The sequence below is a fragment of the Microtus ochrogaster genome, chromosome 10 (assembly GCF_000317375.1).
Source record: "Microtus ochrogaster isolate Prairie Vole_2 chromosome 10, MicOch1.0, whole genome shotgun sequence".
In the NCBI taxonomy this organism is placed as follows: Eukaryota; Metazoa; Chordata; class Mammalia; order Rodentia; family Cricetidae; genus Microtus; species Microtus ochrogaster.
The window spans coordinates 58,004,528-58,022,369 of NC_022016.1; the positions used below are offsets into that span (position 1 = coordinate 58,004,528).

General features: G+C 44.0%; 1 protein-coding gene across 1 annotated transcript in view; it reads right to left on the reverse strand.

The window, feature by feature from the left end:
- Positions 1–1,341: 1,341 nt before the first annotated feature.
- Clspn (claspin) overlaps positions 1,342–17,842 on the reverse strand; it is a 32,798-nt gene continuing 16,297 nt past the window's right edge. The window contains exons 11-25 of the mRNA XM_026782171.1: positions 16,803–16,978; positions 16,426–16,490; positions 15,271–15,470; positions 14,792–14,946; positions 13,493–13,722; positions 12,902–13,013; positions 10,599–10,674; positions 10,060–10,157; positions 6,178–6,342; positions 5,955–6,076; positions 4,913–5,040; positions 3,553–3,655; positions 2,947–3,029; positions 2,659–2,820; positions 1,342–1,452 (exon numbers count right to left, since the gene is read on the reverse strand). Of these exons, the coding sequence (XP_026637972.1) occupies positions 1,342–1,452; positions 2,659–2,820; positions 2,947–3,029; positions 3,553–3,655; positions 4,913–5,040; positions 5,955–6,076; positions 6,178–6,342; positions 10,060–10,157; positions 10,599–10,674; positions 12,902–13,013; positions 13,493–13,722; positions 14,792–14,946; positions 15,271–15,470; positions 16,426–16,490; positions 16,803–16,978 (1,986 nt within the window). The remainder of the gene's footprint in view (positions 1,453–2,658; positions 2,821–2,946; positions 3,030–3,552; positions 3,656–4,912; positions 5,041–5,954; positions 6,077–6,177; positions 6,343–10,059; positions 10,158–10,598; positions 10,675–12,901; positions 13,014–13,492; positions 13,723–14,791; positions 14,947–15,270; positions 15,471–16,425; positions 16,491–16,802; positions 16,979–17,842) is intronic.

The following is a 17,842-nucleotide window of genomic DNA, read 5'->3' on the forward strand; positions in this document are numbered from 1 at the left end:
AGCACTGCATTCGGACCACTCCAGAGGGATGGAGGGCAGCGAAGGGCAAATGCAGCACCCTGTTATTCTGGACATAGAATTTCCTGGGAGTGAAACATCCTGAGCTTGGGCACTGACTGACCTAAGAATGAGCATTCTCGCTGGACAGCAAACCCTGCCCTCAGGGCAATGAGGTTTATTGAAAACCTACATACATATTAAAACAGCTTTATACACACTCTCCCATTATAAGATTACAAATATACAAATGTGTGTTCTGTAAAAGTCAGCATCCTGAGTATTAGAAAACAAAAACCCTAGCAATGAAAAGAAAACCTACATCTTAATTTCATCAATTAAAATGGCTGTTTTATGTCTCTCAATAAAAGACAGACACAATCTCCCCCACCTTCCCATGCTCAGCTTTCGATACCGGAATGGCTTTTGCAAAGCAGCACTGAGTTCAATCCTGAGGGGGACAATTGGTCTATACTTCCGGAAGCCCAGTGGCAGGTCACAGAAGGTGAGTGATAGCAGTTCTCTTCAATGTTTTATTAAAGTCCATTGGTCTGCTCTCAATATTAGGGATAAACTATTAAAATGCTCTCTGACTGGTCAGGGCAACATACTCAGCCCAAGAGACGCAATAAATAGTGATCAGGTTTCTTCTTGTTGGCAGAGGGGAGGCTCACAAACAAGTGCTTTGAGCCTCTAGTCCCAGGGAAGGTCTCTCTTCCACAGACTACCCAGTGTGGGTAGACACCGGCTATAACCTTCATCTTCCTCCCACGCTCCAGAAAATAAACTCGGTACCAGCTCAAGTCCTTCTGTCAAAGGTAGTAAAGGTTAATTAGACATCAAGGCTAGAAGCTTGCAGGAAACACAGAAGGAGCAATGCACCAGCCGGCTGGGTGGTTCCTAGGTCCTCCATCTAAGTCACTCGCACTGAGTCCTGGTTACCATGCTACGGGTCGCGTGGGTGTGGAGGAGTCATCCCAGTACTGGCTTGCAGTGCTTTCTGTAATTTTCTATAATGCCACACTTTCTTCCTCCTCCAAACACCTCAATTCAAAGTGGTGTCGACCCAGGAAACTGCTAAGAAAAATGTCAAGTGTGTAACAGAAGAACTGAGACATCAATTATTCTGTAAGTCGCTACAGGAAACTGTAGTGATAAGAATAGTGGCCGAACTGGAAAATAACACCAGGAAAGAAAACTGCTACCGAGAGCCGTGGTAGGAAGAACTGGAAACTCTGCCCATGATGCATCCAAGGGAAGGAGAGGTCATTGGCGCAAACGTCAGTCCCACACTGGGGGCCAGACCTACTTGGAGCAATTTTAGCAGATGCTGGCATCCTTATGTTAGCTTTCCAAGTATCTGAAGATGCTTCGCTTTGGGCCTGGACTGCTCTTATCTGTCTTTAGCCGTTTTGGAGATGGTGACATCATTAATGATGGCCCCTTTCTTCTCACCTAGAGAAAAAACAGAGGGAGTCAGGGCCAGCTCAAGACTCATACAAGCCTACCTTCAGTGAGTTCTTTAGCAACTCAGTTAAACCATAGATGATTAACAGATGAAAAAAAAAAAAAAGAAATAGAAACTTTGAAGGCAAATTTAAAACCTGGTTGCCTATTGGAGCAGAAATTCACCTATATATTCTTTTTCTTTTTTGAGACAGGGTTTCTGTGTAGTCTTGGCTACCCTGGAACTCGCTTTGTAGACCAGGCTGACCTCGAACTCACAGAACTCTCCCTGCCTCTGCCTTCCAAGTGCTGGGATTAAAGGTGTGCGCTACTATAGTCCAGCAAATCAGATTTCCCCCCAAGACAGGATTTCTTTGTGTAGACCTGGTTGTCCTGGAAATCACTATGTAGACCAGATGGCCTCAAATCCAGAGATCACCTGCCTCTGCCTCCCGAGTGCTGGAATTAAAGGCGTGCGTCATGACCACCTGGCTCCCCTATGTATTCTCGAGAAGTGTAAAATTCTAACACTATAGCAAGCTGTTAGATCAGAATTTTTTGTTTCACTTTATTTTACTTTTTTGGGTGTGATATATGCATGAGGGTGTGCCGTGCATGCATGAGGGTGTGCCGTGCGTGCATGTGGAGGCCAGAGGATGCTGCATCTCCTCTATTGTTCTTTGCCTCGTGCCTTTAAGATAGAGTCTGTCTCTGAACAGAAAGTTCCACCTTCTCTGCCCTGTGTTGGGGCTGCAGAATCACACAGCCATACAGCCATGCCTGGCATTCTATATGGTGCTAGAATTCAGACTCAGGCCCTCAGGCTTGCACAGCAAGTTCTCTTACCCACTAAACCATCTCCCCCCCCCCTCTCTTTTCTCTCTCTAAACATACACACACACACACAAGTTTTTTAAAATTAAATCAAATAAATCTAAGGCTGGAGAGATGGCTCAGTGGTTAAGATATTTGCTCCTCTCACAGAGGATCAGACTCCATTCCCACAGGGCAACTTGCAGCTGTAATTCCAGTTTCAGAGGATCAGGCGCCCTCTTCTGGCCTCCCCAGGTAACAGACACACACAGAGTACATACATGTAGATGCAGGTAAAATACAAACAAATCTTAAAAACAAAAACAAACAATCAAATAAACCCCAAATTCCCACAAATCAGCTCTCTCCGGGAAGCACCCCATCAGCTCCCAAATTCTCTACCTGAGGCTTAGGCGATTCCTTTGCTGCCTCTGCCTTGGTGGGAGAAAGTGTATGGAAGACAAAGTTTCTTGAGTTTCGGGGAGCGCTGGGGTTGAGGTCGGACAGGGTAGCAAGTTTCTGAAGCACAGACTTGGGCTGGTTCAGCAGGGAACCCGTCTTCAGCTGAGGAAAGAAGAGTTCCTGATACCAACCTGCGGATACTGAGGAGGCCCTTCGACCTCCCTCTGTGAATGGCGACACACTATTACCTACAGACCACGACGTCAGACCAACAGGGTCCCCACTAACCTGGTGAGCACTTCCTGGTCTGATGGTTTCAAAAGGGTTACTGGGCACAGACTTTGATTCCTGGACAACCACAGCACGATTGGCTGGAAAGAAAACACAGAAAGAAGTGTTCTGGGCAGAGCTGGGTAGAATTCCTTCTATATTCAAAGAAGCTAAGACTTAAGAGCTGACTAAGAACTCTTATTATATTCATGACTTTAAAACTATAGCAAGAGTTGCTAAGGAGACAATGAAGTCAAGATTATCAATTAATCATTAACAAGGACTAATTTAAGGGAAAAAAAGCAGTTGGTATAAGAGCCGACTCATGAACACCTATGTTCAGTCCCAGCTCTAACCCTTGAGCCTATAAATCCTGGGCAGCTCGAAGAGAAGCCACAATGCACCAGCCAAGCCTCAAAACATGGAGCAAACAAGCTACACAAACCCAAGGACAACTCTGCTGGCCAACAGCTCAGGAGCCAACCTCAGCCTCTCCTTACCTCCACGGTCCCTTTCAGACAGTATTAGAGAAATACTGCCATAGTCCCTGAAGGTTAGAATCTCCTCCTGGGCTCCAGCACTGACAACCCAAGCAGCTAGACCTAAGAAGAAGCAAGAGCTCACCATTCTTCTGCAGCGCTTTGGCTGTAACTTTCTTGGCTAGTATCATAAACTGACTGTCTTCCCCAATGTCTTCTTCTTCAGCAGCAATCTTCCCCTGTTGAACCTGAATACAAAGATCATACAGGATCAGCCAGGTGTGGTGGCACATGCCTATAATCCCAGCACTTGGGAAGCTGAGGCAGGAGGATTACCATGAGGTTGAGGCCAGTCTGGGATACACAATGAGTTCCAGACAAGTCTGTCTTCAAAACAAACTCATGAAACATTTGATGATGATTACAGTTTCCCTAAATAGTCAATTTAAGGGAGCTGGAAAGATGGCTCAGTAGCTAAAAGCACTGGTAGCTCTTTCAGAGGATTTGGGTTCAATTCCAAGCACCCACAGGTTAGCTCATAAATGCCTGTAGCTCTAGCTGCAGGAAGTGAGTCTAACACCCTCTTCTGGGCTCTGTTGGCACCAGGCACACAAGTGGTGCACAGACATACTTGTAGGCAAAACACCCATACACATAAAATAATGATATATAATTAAAGGTCAGCACGGTGGTTCATTCCTTTAATCCCAGCACTCAGGAGGCAGAGGCATGTAGATTTCTGTGAATTCAAGGACAGCCTGATCTACATAGTGAGTTCCAGGACAGTCAGAGATACATAATGAGACCCCCTTCTCAAAAATAAATAAATAAATAACAATAAAATGTTTAAAAATATTTAAGAAAATAATTTAACATAGCCTGATGTGTAAGTCAGGTTACTGAGAAATCAGTTTCCCTTTTTAGAACCTCTGCTACTTAGATCAAAAGATAAAAGGTCTGGAGAGATAGCAGAATGGTTAGGAGCGGTGGCTAAGTGGCTAAAAGCATGTGCAGCTCCTCTAGAAGACCCAGTTCAGCTCCCAGAACCCATGTAAATACCTCAAAAAACTGCCTGCAACTCTAGCTCCAGGGGATCTGATGCCCTCTTCTGGCCTCCATAGACATTGTACTTACACGCACCTGTCCCACCCCACATATACATAATTTAAAAAAATATTATTTATTTTGAGACAAGGTCTCACTATGTACTTTTGGCTGGTCTGGAACTCAGAGAGATCCACCTGCCTCTGCCATCTAAGTGTTGGTATACAACTTGTGCAACACAACTCTCAGTCCTAAAATACATATATTTTTTAATTGGACAGTTAGCCAGAGTTGACTATGGTAATCCTAACAGTGCAAAAACACAAAACAAAACAAAAAAAACCCATGATTAAGGAAAGGATTAGGTTGTTGTTGCCTAAGTTTTCAATGCAGGTGAAGTAGCTGAATCTTGGTCCCCTTCAACTTGGTCAAGATAGGCAATTTTCTTGGGTGCTTTTTACCTGTTCCCGAAGCCACTGCTCTCGTTCAATTCGTTCCTTTCTCCACCTGGCCTCAGTCTCGTCGAGCTGCTCTTCAGCCTGATCGTCATCAGAGTCTCTGTGGAACAGATCCATCTGGGAGGTGCCATCTAAAGGGAACAGGTAAGGCGTTTAGAGTTTGTAATCCTCGGAGCGATCAGACAGACATAAAACAAGCCTATAGCTGCTGTACGTTGGCATAGACATTACCCAGCCACAAAGAAAATCAATGGTTACAGCTATGGCGACATTTTCTGTTTGTGTATTTCTTTTTTTTTTTTTTACCTCAGAAAGGGTTGCAAGTAGCGAGTTTGGCATTGAACTTGCTATGGAACTAGAGGTGATCTTGACTCCTGACTGTTCTCCCTCTACTCCCCAAATCCTGGGATTACAGGCATGGCATGCTTGTTGACTCCTTCCTTCCTTCCTTCCTTCCTTCCTTCCTTCCTTCCTTCCTTCCTTCCTTCCTTCCTTCCTTCCTTCCTCCCTCCCTATTTTTTTTTTTCCAAGACAGGGTTTTTCTGTATAGCCCTGACTGTCTTGAAACACTCTGTCCACCAGGTTGGCCTCAAACTCAGAGAGCCGACTACCTCTGGTTCCTGAGTGCTAGGATTAAAGGTGTGCACCACCACTGCCTGGTTGGTGCCCAGTTGTTCTCTAATGTGGTGCTGGGGATGGAACTCAGGACCTCCGTGTACTGGGTAAGCATTCTACCAACTGCGCTCTGTCTCTAGCTGGTTAGTTTTCATTGCCATTTACCAGCTTACAGGAAACAAATATGTACATTGGAACCAATTGTTTCTTTTTTTTGTTTTGTTGTTTTTGTTTTTGGAGACAGGGTTTCTCTGTGGCTTTGGAGCCTGTCCTGGAACTAGCTCTGTAGACCAGGCTGGTCTCGAACTCACAGAGATCCACCTGCCTCTGCCTCCCGAGTGCTAGGATTAAAGGTGTGCGCCACCACCGCCCGGCTGGAACCAATTGTTTCTAACGGCTGGAACCAATTGTTTCTAAAGGACCAAGATACCTATGTGTTTCCATCGGAATTTTCTCGTTCGTCCAGGCCCATCGCTGTGCAGATCTCCGTCAGCAAGGTACCTCTCTTGGTATAACCTCAGCCGTCGCTTATCATCATCCAACATGGCTTTCCTGTAACAGTGGAAACAGATGCTTAACACGACGACTTTTCCGCCTGACAAAATGGCCGCCGTGAGGTGCCCTAATGCTGAGAAGGGCTCTGGGACACTAACATGTGTATCTTCTTGATCTGACTCTCCAGCTCCTCATCAGAAGGAAGTGCTTCATCGATGACATCTTCTTCATATTCGTCAATCTCTTCCCCATCATACTCGTCTTCACTTCCCACATCACTTCCTGACACTTCTGCCTCATCTTCCAGGTATTTCTGTAATCTCCTAGAAAACAGTTGGAAAGATTAGAAATTAGACAATGGATACATACACAGACTATGGATACAGCAAGAAGAGAAGACAGTCACTATGAGTTATTCATGCTCTGATGGATAAGCCCCATGGGGGTGGCCCTCATTAAACCCAGTAAGTCAAAAAGAGATGTGAGCAGAATGGGCTTGGTGGGGTAAAGGGGGTGCGGTGACAGCTGTCAGGAGGCAGGGACAGTGAGGGGGTAGAGGAATGAATGTGAGCAGAATGCATTGTATACGTGTATGAAATAGCCAAAGAGTTAATCAAAAGAAGAGCAGAATGTAGAATCATCAACAATAGGCTTAAATTTATACATTTTGATAATATCTCAATACTTTTTTTATATTTAAGTGTTGGTCACTTAACTCATACCATGTACTAACAGCTGTACTTTATAGATACAATCACCCTATTATCTTAGGAATGAGTAACTCTCACCTCTGCCACTGTATAGTTAAGAAAGAGAATATTTAAGACACAAGGAGACTGAAGCTGTAACACTAAAGATGCCATTCGTTCTGGAAGGAACTGGAGACGTCTGTACAGAAATCATTTAAGGAGGCTCAGAGAGATCAAGCTGTTACTCAAGGTCCCACAAGCAGGTGGCACTCAGCCTAGCTTGGGCAATCCCACAGACAGAAACTTTTAAAATGTATTTTGTGTGTCTGCACGCAGAGGTCTGGGGACACCTCCTGGGAGTCAATCCTAGAGCCTTCCACCTTGCTGAGACAGGGTTTTTGTTTCAGCTGCTTCATTGTATACTCCAAGCTAGTTGGCCCACAAGCTCCCAGGTCATTCTGACTCTCCTAAAAAACCAAGTAAGCAAACAAACAAGCCCTTTTAGAATTTGTTGATTATTTTATATGTATGAGTGTCTGTCTATATACCACAGGCTTGCAGTGCCTTAGAAGACAGAAGGGGATGCCAGACCCTAGGGAACTGGAGTGACAGATGGTTGTGAGTCACCATATGGGTGCTAAGAATTGAACCTGGGTCCTCTGGAAAAGCAGCCAGTCCTCTTACCACTGAGGCCCCTGTCCAGTCCCCCATTCTCCTGTTTAGCAGCAGCTGTCTTGTTTGGCTCCTTCCTTGCAATATGTGGGTTCTGGGATTGAACTCAGGTCATTAGGCTTGCACAGCCACCAGTTTCACCCAGAGCCATCTCCCAGTCCCAGAAAGAATCTTAGTATCTTCCTACACCTTTGGGGATACCTGCTGGAAGGTTCAAACTAGTTTTTGTTTTGTATTTAAGCTCGTCAGTGCTTAGAGCACAGAACGGTACAGTAAGATCGTAGGGCAGGATTCCTTGTTGATTAAAACTACTATAGTTTGTCTTTTCTATTTCCTCTTTTGGTGAGGTGCTGGATTTTGTCTACAGCCTTGCACATGCTGGGCAAGCATCCCACCTCTGAGCTACAGCCCGACTCTTACCCTTCGAGACATTTCTAACAAGCTGCGGAGGCCAGGGTGACTTTCATGTAACATCTTTCTACTCCAGCATCCAGGTAGCTGGAGTTACAGGTTTGCACCACCAGTCTGGCTTAGCAACCTTCCTAACTTCATTCTGTTTGGGAAGGAGGTGACTATTGACCTTGGGTTCAAAGTCTTGTTATCTATAGTTACAAGAAGCAGAAATCTGATGAGTCTAAAAGGTGACTTTTCTTCTTCTTCCTTCCTTCCTTCCTCCTCTTCCTCCTCCTCCTCCTCCTCCTCCTCTTCCTTCTTTCTTTTTGGGACAGGGTCTGATTACCTAGCCCTGGCTGTCCTGGAACTCACAGAGATGTCTTGCCTCTGCCTCCTTTAAAGGTGTGCACCACCTCACCCAGCTTGAAAGATGACGTTTTAACCAAGTATTTGTATTGTCTTTCCCCTCTAAACCCTAGGCTTCCTGCGGAATTCCTTCAAGGGACACTAGCCACCAGATTTCCCAGTCTTCTGAGCAATGTTGCTGAGCAGTTCAGCCTTGGCTGTCATTCTTTACAGAATTTGACTCAAAGACCTCTGTAGTTAAATAAGGTTTAACAACCACTGCCTCTCAGGGGAAAAGATCTGTGGATAACCTAAAGCTGTATAAAAAAGTTAAGGGGCTGGAGCACTGCCTGCTCTTCCAAAGGTCCTGAGTTTAATTCCCAGCAACCACATGGTGGCTCACAACCATCTGTAAAGAGGTCTGGCGCCCTCTTCTGGCCTTCAGGCATACAGACAGAATATTGTATACATAATAAATAAATATTTAAAAATAAAATAAATAAAAGTTAAGGCAACAGGTGACAAATTAGAACCCGCTGTATCTTAAGAGAATGGAACAATAGGCTGAAAGATCAGTGTAAATTAATAGAGATCAATATGATGTCCTGGTGTGGGGGCTCTCTTTCCCTCCCGCCCTGCTGGCCATCAGTGTAAGAGGGGAAAGAGGCAGAAGGGGTGATAAGGGCCCATGAGCACAGACAGAGCAAGATCTCCAGGAGACAGACTTCAGTGAATGAGCTCAACTTTATAACAGAATGTAAGGAATATATAGGATTAGGGAGCCTGGGGACAAACCCTAATTTGCATTAAGCGGCACACTCCAATAACAAGGCTTAGTATATGGAAGTAGGGTCCTATAGAAGAACTCCTAGGACAAGTCTTCTTAGCAGGGATCTGTGCCAAGGATCAAGCTAAAGATGAATCAGACACAGACATCTGGTTTTAGAGACAGCTTTTAGATAAGGTCAGTCCTCCAGGCACAGGGACAACCCATCTGGTTGTCCATCTGTAAGTTTGTAGGTGCATCCGGGATGTATGTGGTGTTGGGGATCAAGCTCTGGGCCCCATTCACACAAGGCAAGCACTCTACCAAGTGAGCTATATTCCGTCCATATATTTTTGTTTGTTTGTTTTGGTTTTTTCCAAGATGGGGTTTCACTGTGTAGCTCTGACTGTCCTGAAACTCCCTCCATAGACCAGGCTGGCCTACAGAGATCCACCTACCTCTGCCTCCTGAGAGTTTGGATTAAAGACATGTGCCACCATGTCTGGCTTTCATACAGTTTTTTTGAATACTCTAAAATGTATACCTTTCATGACCAGAGTGACAAATATTTTAAAAATAAAAACTTAAATAGGCCATTTGTCCAAGATGATAATCAAGAAAATGAGGAATGACAGCAATTCACAGGAGCAAAGTTCTGGGCAATGTCAGTCGGGTATAGGAAGTGATTAGGCTCTTGTAATCTTGGATTACATGATAACAGTATTCATCCAGCCAACAGGCAGACCACACCTGAGCAGAAAGACGACATCCAGGACAGAAGCGTAGAAGCAATGCTCCTGAGAGTGTCATTAGGTTTGGAGGAATCAAGGTATTTAGTATAGATGTGATTTAAGTACTCAAAAAGTAGCCATGGGAGATTTTTTTAAAACTATTATTTTGAGTACCATGGCACAGGTGTGAAGGTCAGAGGACAACTTACAGGAGTTGGCTTCCTCCTTTCCCTGTGGGATCTAGAGACTGAACTTAGACAGAGTGTACAGGAAGCACCTTTACCTGCCAAGTCATCCATTTGCCTAGAGTCCACAAAGGGTTTGTGTAATTTATGTGAACCACAAAAAAGCAGAAACCAAACCAGCAAGTTTATATAAAAAGGTAGCAAGCTATACCTCAATTTAGAACTGTCTAGAAGCTGAAGGAATAGACAGAACACCTACATTTGCCTTTTCATCTTCTCAGATTGCTTTAGGAGCTCTTCCTCATCATCCTCCTGGTCCAGGGCCAGCTCTTCATCACCGGAGTCACTGTGTTCATCCTGCAAAGTTACAACACCACACACAGAGTTGCACACAATAAAAACATGGATCACAAGAAGTAAATGCTGTCCTGCTGTGAGCATATAATAAAAGTTTGCGTGTTCTTTCTCCTGTTCTTAAATTCATTTATTTTGTAGACAGGGTTTATATATACATATATGTGTGTGTGTGTGTGTGTGTGTGTGTGTGTGTGTGTGTGTGTGTGTAATCCCAAGTGCTGGGATTACAGGCACGTGGTCCTGAGTTTAAGTTCCAGTGTTCCAGTACCTTGAGACAAAAGCAAAAAGGAACAAGAGGATTTGTGAAGTTCTGTCCCCATCCTCATCTTAGGACATCGCTTCTAGTAAGACACTAAACTCAAATTCTCAAGATCTGATGATGTGAGAACCCGAGGGAAGCAGCACATGGAGCTCTGCTGTGTTCCCGCCACACTCACTCACCTCATCACTAGCAAATCCATCTTCCTTTGAAACAAGCTGAAAGTCTCCAAATTCCTCCTCTCTACCCTCTTCCTCCCTAGAAGACAAGTCACTGAGTTACTAGAGCAAACTACAAGCAGTGAGCTAAGTGAAGGATTTAAGATATTTAACAATACCAGCAATTTCCTTAAGAAACAGAAAACAAGATAGTTTGCATTCTGCAATTACAGCCTCATAGGGCAGAGATAGGGAGGCCCGGGATGAGCTGACTAGAAAGCCCAGTCATATGCAGGCATAGTGGTACACGCCTTTAATCCCAGCACTTGAGGAGCTCTGTGAGTTTGAGGCTAGCCTGGTCTACAGTGCCAGTTTCAGAATATCCAGAGCTAAATAGTGAGACTTGGTCTCAAAAAAAAAAAATACAGTTCATTATTAAGTTATTAAGTATATTCATACTAGTTAGGTATGGTGACACCCATCTTTAATCCCAACATTGGGAAGTCAGAAGCAGGCAGATCTCTGTGCATTTGAGGCTAGCCTGGTCTATATAGTGAATTCCAGGCCAGTCAGGAATAGACAATGAGCCCCTATCTCAAAACAAAACAGAACAAAAAAAGTATGTTGATACTTTTAGCAGTCTCCAAAGTCAAGTGGCTACTAAACACTCTACAGCCATTAGTCATATCTTCATCCTCTCTTCCCAGTCACCATCAAATCTCACTTCCTGTCTACATAAAACTGCCTATTCCAAAGATTATAGAAGCGGACTTAGACAGTATCTATCCTTTATGACGAATATTTCTTGCTCCTAGCATAATACCTTCATGGTTCCTCCATGTTGAGGCATGTGTGCCAGAATTTCCTTCCTGTTGGGCTGGGTGTGGTGGTACACACTTGGAAAAGGAAGCAGAAGGATCACCGGTTTGAGGTCAGCCTGAACTAACAGTGAACTCCAGGCCAGAGTAGGGAAAACCTATTCTCAGATGACAAAACCAAGTTTCTTCCTTTTGAAGCCATTTAATGTGTATATATTGTATTTAGCAGATGTGCTGGCTAGTTTTATGTCAACTTGACACAGCTATAATCACCAGGGAGGGGGGAGCCTCAAATGAAAAAATGCCTCCATCAGATAGAGCAGTATGCAAACCTGTAGGGCATTTTTAAAATGAATGTTTGATTGGGGTCAGGGGTGTTGAGAGAGCAGGCCAAGCAAGCCATGGGGAACAAGCCAATAAGAAGCACTCCTCCATAGTCTCTATTGTCAGCTCCAGCCTCCAGGTTCCTGCCCTGACTTCCTTGCTGATGAAGAGTGATGTGGAAGTGTAAGCCAAATAAACCCATTCCTCCCATTTGCTCTTTGTCATGGTATTTTATCACAGGAATCACCTGAACTAAGATAGCAGACCACTGCATTCCCTCTTCATTTTGGTTACTATCAAATAATGTTAAACACAAACTATAAAAGTCTGTTTTATTTATTTATTTATGAGAAAGGAGTTCATATAGCTGAATTTGGCCTTTATACATTTGTTTATTCATTTAATTTTCATACATACACTAGCATGTGCATCTCTAACTACATGCATGCCATTGCCTGCATATAAAAGTCAGAGGTCAACTTGTGGGAGTCAGTTCTCTCCTTTTACCATGTTAGACATCAGGGATTGAACCCAGGTCTTTAGGCTTCAAGCCAAGTACCATTACCCACTGAGCCATTTACTTGGTCCTAAACTTCTGAGTTTCTTGCCCCTGTTTCCTGAATACTGGAATCCAGGCATAAACTATACCAGGCTTTCTGGTTTTGAGGGGGGGTCTATCCCATGTCACTCACTTGGCCTGGAGCTCTCTACATAGCTGAAGATGCCCTACCCGCTTTAGCATCTGAGTGCTAGAGTCATAGCTGCATACCACCACACCTGCCCACGTCAATTTTTGCTTTTAAGTCTGTGTGTGTCTCTTTTGAGATAGAATTTCAATATACAGGCTAGGCTGCCTCAGTCTTCCCAGTGCTGAGATTATAGGCTACCACATCTACCACTGAGACTTCTTTTGAACCTAAGTGGAGTTGTTGGATCAGATGAGATTCTATTATCAATTTTGAAAAACCATACTGGTTTTTTTCTAGCAGCTCATCAATGGTAAAGTAAGATTTTCATTATCTTCACCAATGCTTAGTTTTTATATAAAACTGTAGTCATTCTAATGGATGTGAGGCAATATCTCTGGTTTGCCTTTCCCAAAATTATTTAGTTTATTTGCTAAACCCCGGCAATTGGATCCTAGGGTTTTATCTTCCCAAGTTCCCACCAATCTTTGAGACTCACCTGTCTGTTGGGAAAGAGCCTGAGCAAAGAGCAAGTGCCTCTTCCATAGGATCATCCACGCTGCTCTCCTTCTCCTGCTTACTCAGCTCCAATGGAGCCATAGGGGAGGCATCTACCTCAACAAGAAAAGCTCAGTGAGAAGGAGATGACACCTTTACTCTCCCTGGCCATCTAAAAACCGGCCAGCTCAATTCAGTTCTTACGAAAAACGTAGAAAAGTTCACCATCCACTCTTTCACAAATCATCATACTTACTATGTGCCAAGCCCCAGGAAGACAGCAATGGGGCTTCAAACCATTGCTTGGGTAGTTCAAACACCCAACTACCTCACAGAGTCTGAGTCCTATTCCAGCATTTACTGTGGACCAGATGAGGTTTTAGGTATACAGGTTAACTTTAAGTTATACGTGTTGTGGCTGAAGCTCACATTCCTCAGTTGACACTGTCATTCTAAGAAAGCAGGAGCTGTAAAGGTGAGGAACTAAGGATTCTATTACATGCCTGTTTTCTGTGCGCTCACCTCGAGGGGCAGGGTCACTGATGTAAGCTGTCTGACCGTGGGAATCTAGGTACTTTCACTGAATCTTTACCTTGAGAAGGAAATTTGCCCGAGCAAAGATTCAGAAGTTCCTCCATGTTTTCCTTTTTGTCAGTTTTCCTAGGTTGGCATTTCTCTTCAGACTGAGATGTAAACTGCCCAGTACACAAATGCAGCAGCTCGTCCATGTTGGCGTCCATGGCATTCTCATCCATACTGGCCAGTGGCAACTGAGGCTTCAGAGCTTGATATCGATTCCGGTGATTCCTAATGTTTAAAAATCTACAAGCACAATGAAGTGTTAAGACATTGCCCTGAGAAGGGACAAAACTACAGGTAAAAGCTGTCTGATTTCTAACACCAAGGTTAGAAGTTGAATACGGCTAGCAAGATGGCTGTGTGGGTAAAGGTGCCTGCTGCCAAGTCTGATGAACTGACTTCAATCCCCAGGATCCACACAGTGGAAGGAACCAACTCCAGCAAGAGTCCTATGATCCTCTCATGTGTACTATGGTACATGTGTGCTCATATGCACACAAGATAAATGAAACGTAACTTTGAAGAAATTATATTAAAAAACAAAACAAAAAGGAAGCTGATGTGAATCGTGAATTTCAACTTGATGGGGTTCAGAATCACCATGGAAACAAATCTGTCTTCAAAGGATCATCTAGACTAGGTTAACTGAGCTAGGAAGACCCACCCTAACTGTGGGTGGTACTATTCCATGCACTGGCGTCCTGGGCTGATTGAAAAAGAGAAAAGGAGCTGAAAGTAAGCATTTGTTGCTTTCTTCCTGACTGGAGGCAATGTGCCCCACGCCTTCTGCTCCTGCCGTCATGCCTGACCCATGTAACACATGGTGTCCATTGGAACCATAAGGCGCAATTACCCTTTCCTTCTTCAAGCTGTCTGCCAGGTTTGTCACAGCAATGAGAAAAGTAACCAGCACACTGAGCCTCAATCCAGAAAACAAGATCCAAACATTAGCCTCATGCTAACCTCAGGAGGGCGGGGAGGCTTTGTCGAAAGGTGAGGCACAAAGGTTGGCTTCTAGGGATAGGCATTCTATCCCAATCCTACCCGACAATCAGAACATAGGGGATGGACACATACAAGACCTATGTGTCTGAAATAAAATCAGAGGATTGGAATGTCAGCAAGAGGTTATTTACATTTTATTTTCTGGAGACTTCGTTCAAGCTTGTACAATGTAAGACTAGTGGTCGGCACACCTTCTCTTTCTCAGAAGAGAAAGCGCAGATGGAGTGACAGAAGCTCATTTTATTTTTAAACAAAATTAAGCAGCACCCAGCTACATTCCCACCCACAGAAACACAAAACTACCTACCCATCTGCATCCAACAGTTGGCTCTGAGTGTCATCTTCTAAACAGAACTGGAAGTCTCCTGCCCCTAGGAAAAGTGTCTTAGGCTCTGGGGAGGCGGTGTACAGATCCTGGGAATCCTCTATGGGAAGTGAAGGCTCAGACAGTTTTCCTGAACTCTGGCACCAAAACAAAAACAATAGCAAAACATTTTACAAGTGCCATTCAGTGTCATGACAACAACAGAAGTTGCTACTTGCAATATGTCATCTGCTCTCGGGCAACTTCAGTTGAGGAGGACAATGCATTGTCGAAGGAGCCTAAGGGAAAGTACCTCTAGGCAAGAAGCACGCTTGTTAATACACGAAGGAGGTGGATTTTTACAGCTGAACACACAGAAGCTGAGTACCAAGGTGGTGGGAGTCGGTTGGCTGGGACGCACTTTATTTAGCAATGTGGGAAGTAAAAGGAGGAGGAGATTAGAAAAACTATCACCACCTTACCTTCGAAGCTGAGCTGATCAAACTGGCTCGAAACAGTCCAGGGGAAGGGGACCTGAATCCTCCTGCTGTAGGAAGAAAACTGGTCCCACGGCCTGTTTGTCTGTTGCAAGGCTGATAGGATGGAATTGTGGAGCCAATCAGCTCAAAGCTGCTATTGTGGCTGCTCTCCTTTGTTAGCAGTGAACACAAGTCATCTTCATCTAAAGGAGATTATATAGGAGAAAAATACCTTTTAAAGGTACGATTACAGCAACACGGTGCATTTGTTTAGGAAAAAGAGTTGAGAATCAAACAGGTAAAATTCACCTGCAAACCCCTTAAGTTCTAGGCTGCAAATCATTCTGTTAAAGGTAAATTACTTTAATTTACTACAATAGCATTGCATAATCAGGGCTCATTACTCTGAGCTATGTGACAGCTAGAAGTTCTCTTCCTTCTCTTCCCCTGCCTAAAGCCTTCATCAATCTTTATTAGTCCATCAAATTACATTCATTTCTTTGATCTATGTATAGAAATATTTCATGTTTCACTCAAACAACAAATCAACGTATGTCCAACTCAGGTCCTACCATATGTCCTTGGTCTACTATAAAATGTAGCCCAGGGGTTGGAAAGATAGCCATCTTTCCAGTGAAGAGCACTACACTAGTTAAGGGCTCTACAGTTAAGAGCATTGGCTGCTCTTGCAGAAGACCTGGGTTCAGTTCTCAGCACCCACATGGCAGCTCACAACCATCTGTAACTTCATCTCCATGGGACCCGGTACCCTCTCTGACCTCTGGGAGCACCCGGCACACACATTCATGCAGGCAAAACATTAATACTCATAAAGTAAAATATAAGACAATGTTAAAAAGACAAAAGTAGCCCCAAAAATGGGCCATGAAGGACATTCCAGTTCCTGGAAGTTCTTGTCACTGCAACATGTATGGATATGTGCTGTCACTCTTGGGAGGCAGAGGCAGTGGGATCCCTGTGAGTTTGAGGCCAGCCTGGTCTACAGAGTGAGCTCCAGGACAGCCAGGGCTACACAAAGAAACCCTGTCTCGAAATAATCCTCAACAACAACAACAACAACAACAAAGGAAGTTTCCTGAGATTATGGTCCTTATGTACCAGAACTAAAGAAAATTCTACTTAAGAACCAATACTTACCCAGTTTGTCAGACTGCTTGCCCAAGTGTTCATCGGTTTCTGATTTTTCTTCAGTAGGAAAGTAACTATAAAATAAAATAGTAAACTGTTTGAGTATCTGTTCTTACTTCTTACTCTTTTGTAAGAAATTCAGAATGGGCTGGAGAAACAGTTCCAAGGTTAAGAGTGTGCACTACTGTTCCAGAAGTCCCAACATCAACTCCTAGAACCCACGTCAGGTGGTTCACAACCACCTGAAACTCCAGCTCCAGAGGATCTAATGGCCTCTTTTGGCTTCCTAAGGCACCTGCACATACCCACACACAGACACGCAAACCTTTAAAAATACAAGCCTTTAGAAATCCAAGAGAATTTTGTATTTTCTTAGCATAACTTACCCTGTCTTGGAAGAGCTGTCCTTAAACAGAAGTAAGGTGGAATCTGAGGAGAGAGGCTTGGGAACAGAGAGGTCAACACACTTGCCAATTTCACTACTGCCATCTGTATTTTCTTTGTCTGTCTCCTTTTCATCTTTGGTTTCTGTATCTTCATTACCAAGAAGAAATTCTGTAGTCTATGCCATTTAAGAAAAAAAAATAACAACAATAATACAAGTCAAAAAATATAAAAGTAAATCCATTCTTAGCCTGAAATATAGATTCTTTGTTACAGGTCACATCTCAAGTCCAAAAAGGTGAACTTGAGACAAGTTCAGTCTTGGTGTTGTCTGCAATGTCATTTCCCTGACAAACTTTTCAGAGTTGTTTTTATTTTTTGATTCTGGGGGGCAGGTACCTTGTTTTTTTTTTTTTTTTTAACAGGATCTCACTATGTGGGTCTGACTCCCTGACTAGTGTGAAATCACTCTGTAGATCAGGACAGCCTGGAACTCACAGAGATCCTCCTGCCTCTGCCTCCTGAGTGCTGGGATTAAAGGCGTGTGGGAGCTCTGCACCCTCCCAGAACTGCTACAGAATTATGAAGGAAGACTGGATAAGCATCTTTCCAAAGCAGGAAGGGATTTATCAGTCTAGAGGAAGGGTGGCAGCTGATTACACTCAACCAGACTGAGAGGGACTGTCCAGCTCAGCCAGATGTGCTATCCAGTCCAGCCACTGTCTTCTTGTTCTTTACTCAGGGTTAAATACTAGCCATGCCTTTCAATAGATAAGAGAGTTCTTTCTATAAATAACAGCCATATAACCAATCAGTGACTCCCCTGGTTCAGAAAAGCTATTATGGAACAGGGCCAGAGTCTTGTCTATAAATGCCCTCTTTAACAATGAGTGAGATTAGCCGGGCGATGGTGGCGCACGCCTTTAATCCCAGCACTTGGGAGGCAGAGACAGGCGGATCACTGTGAGTTCGAGACCAGCCTGGTCTACAGAGCTGGTTCCAGGACAGGCTCCAAAGCCACAGCGAAACCCTGTCTCGAAAA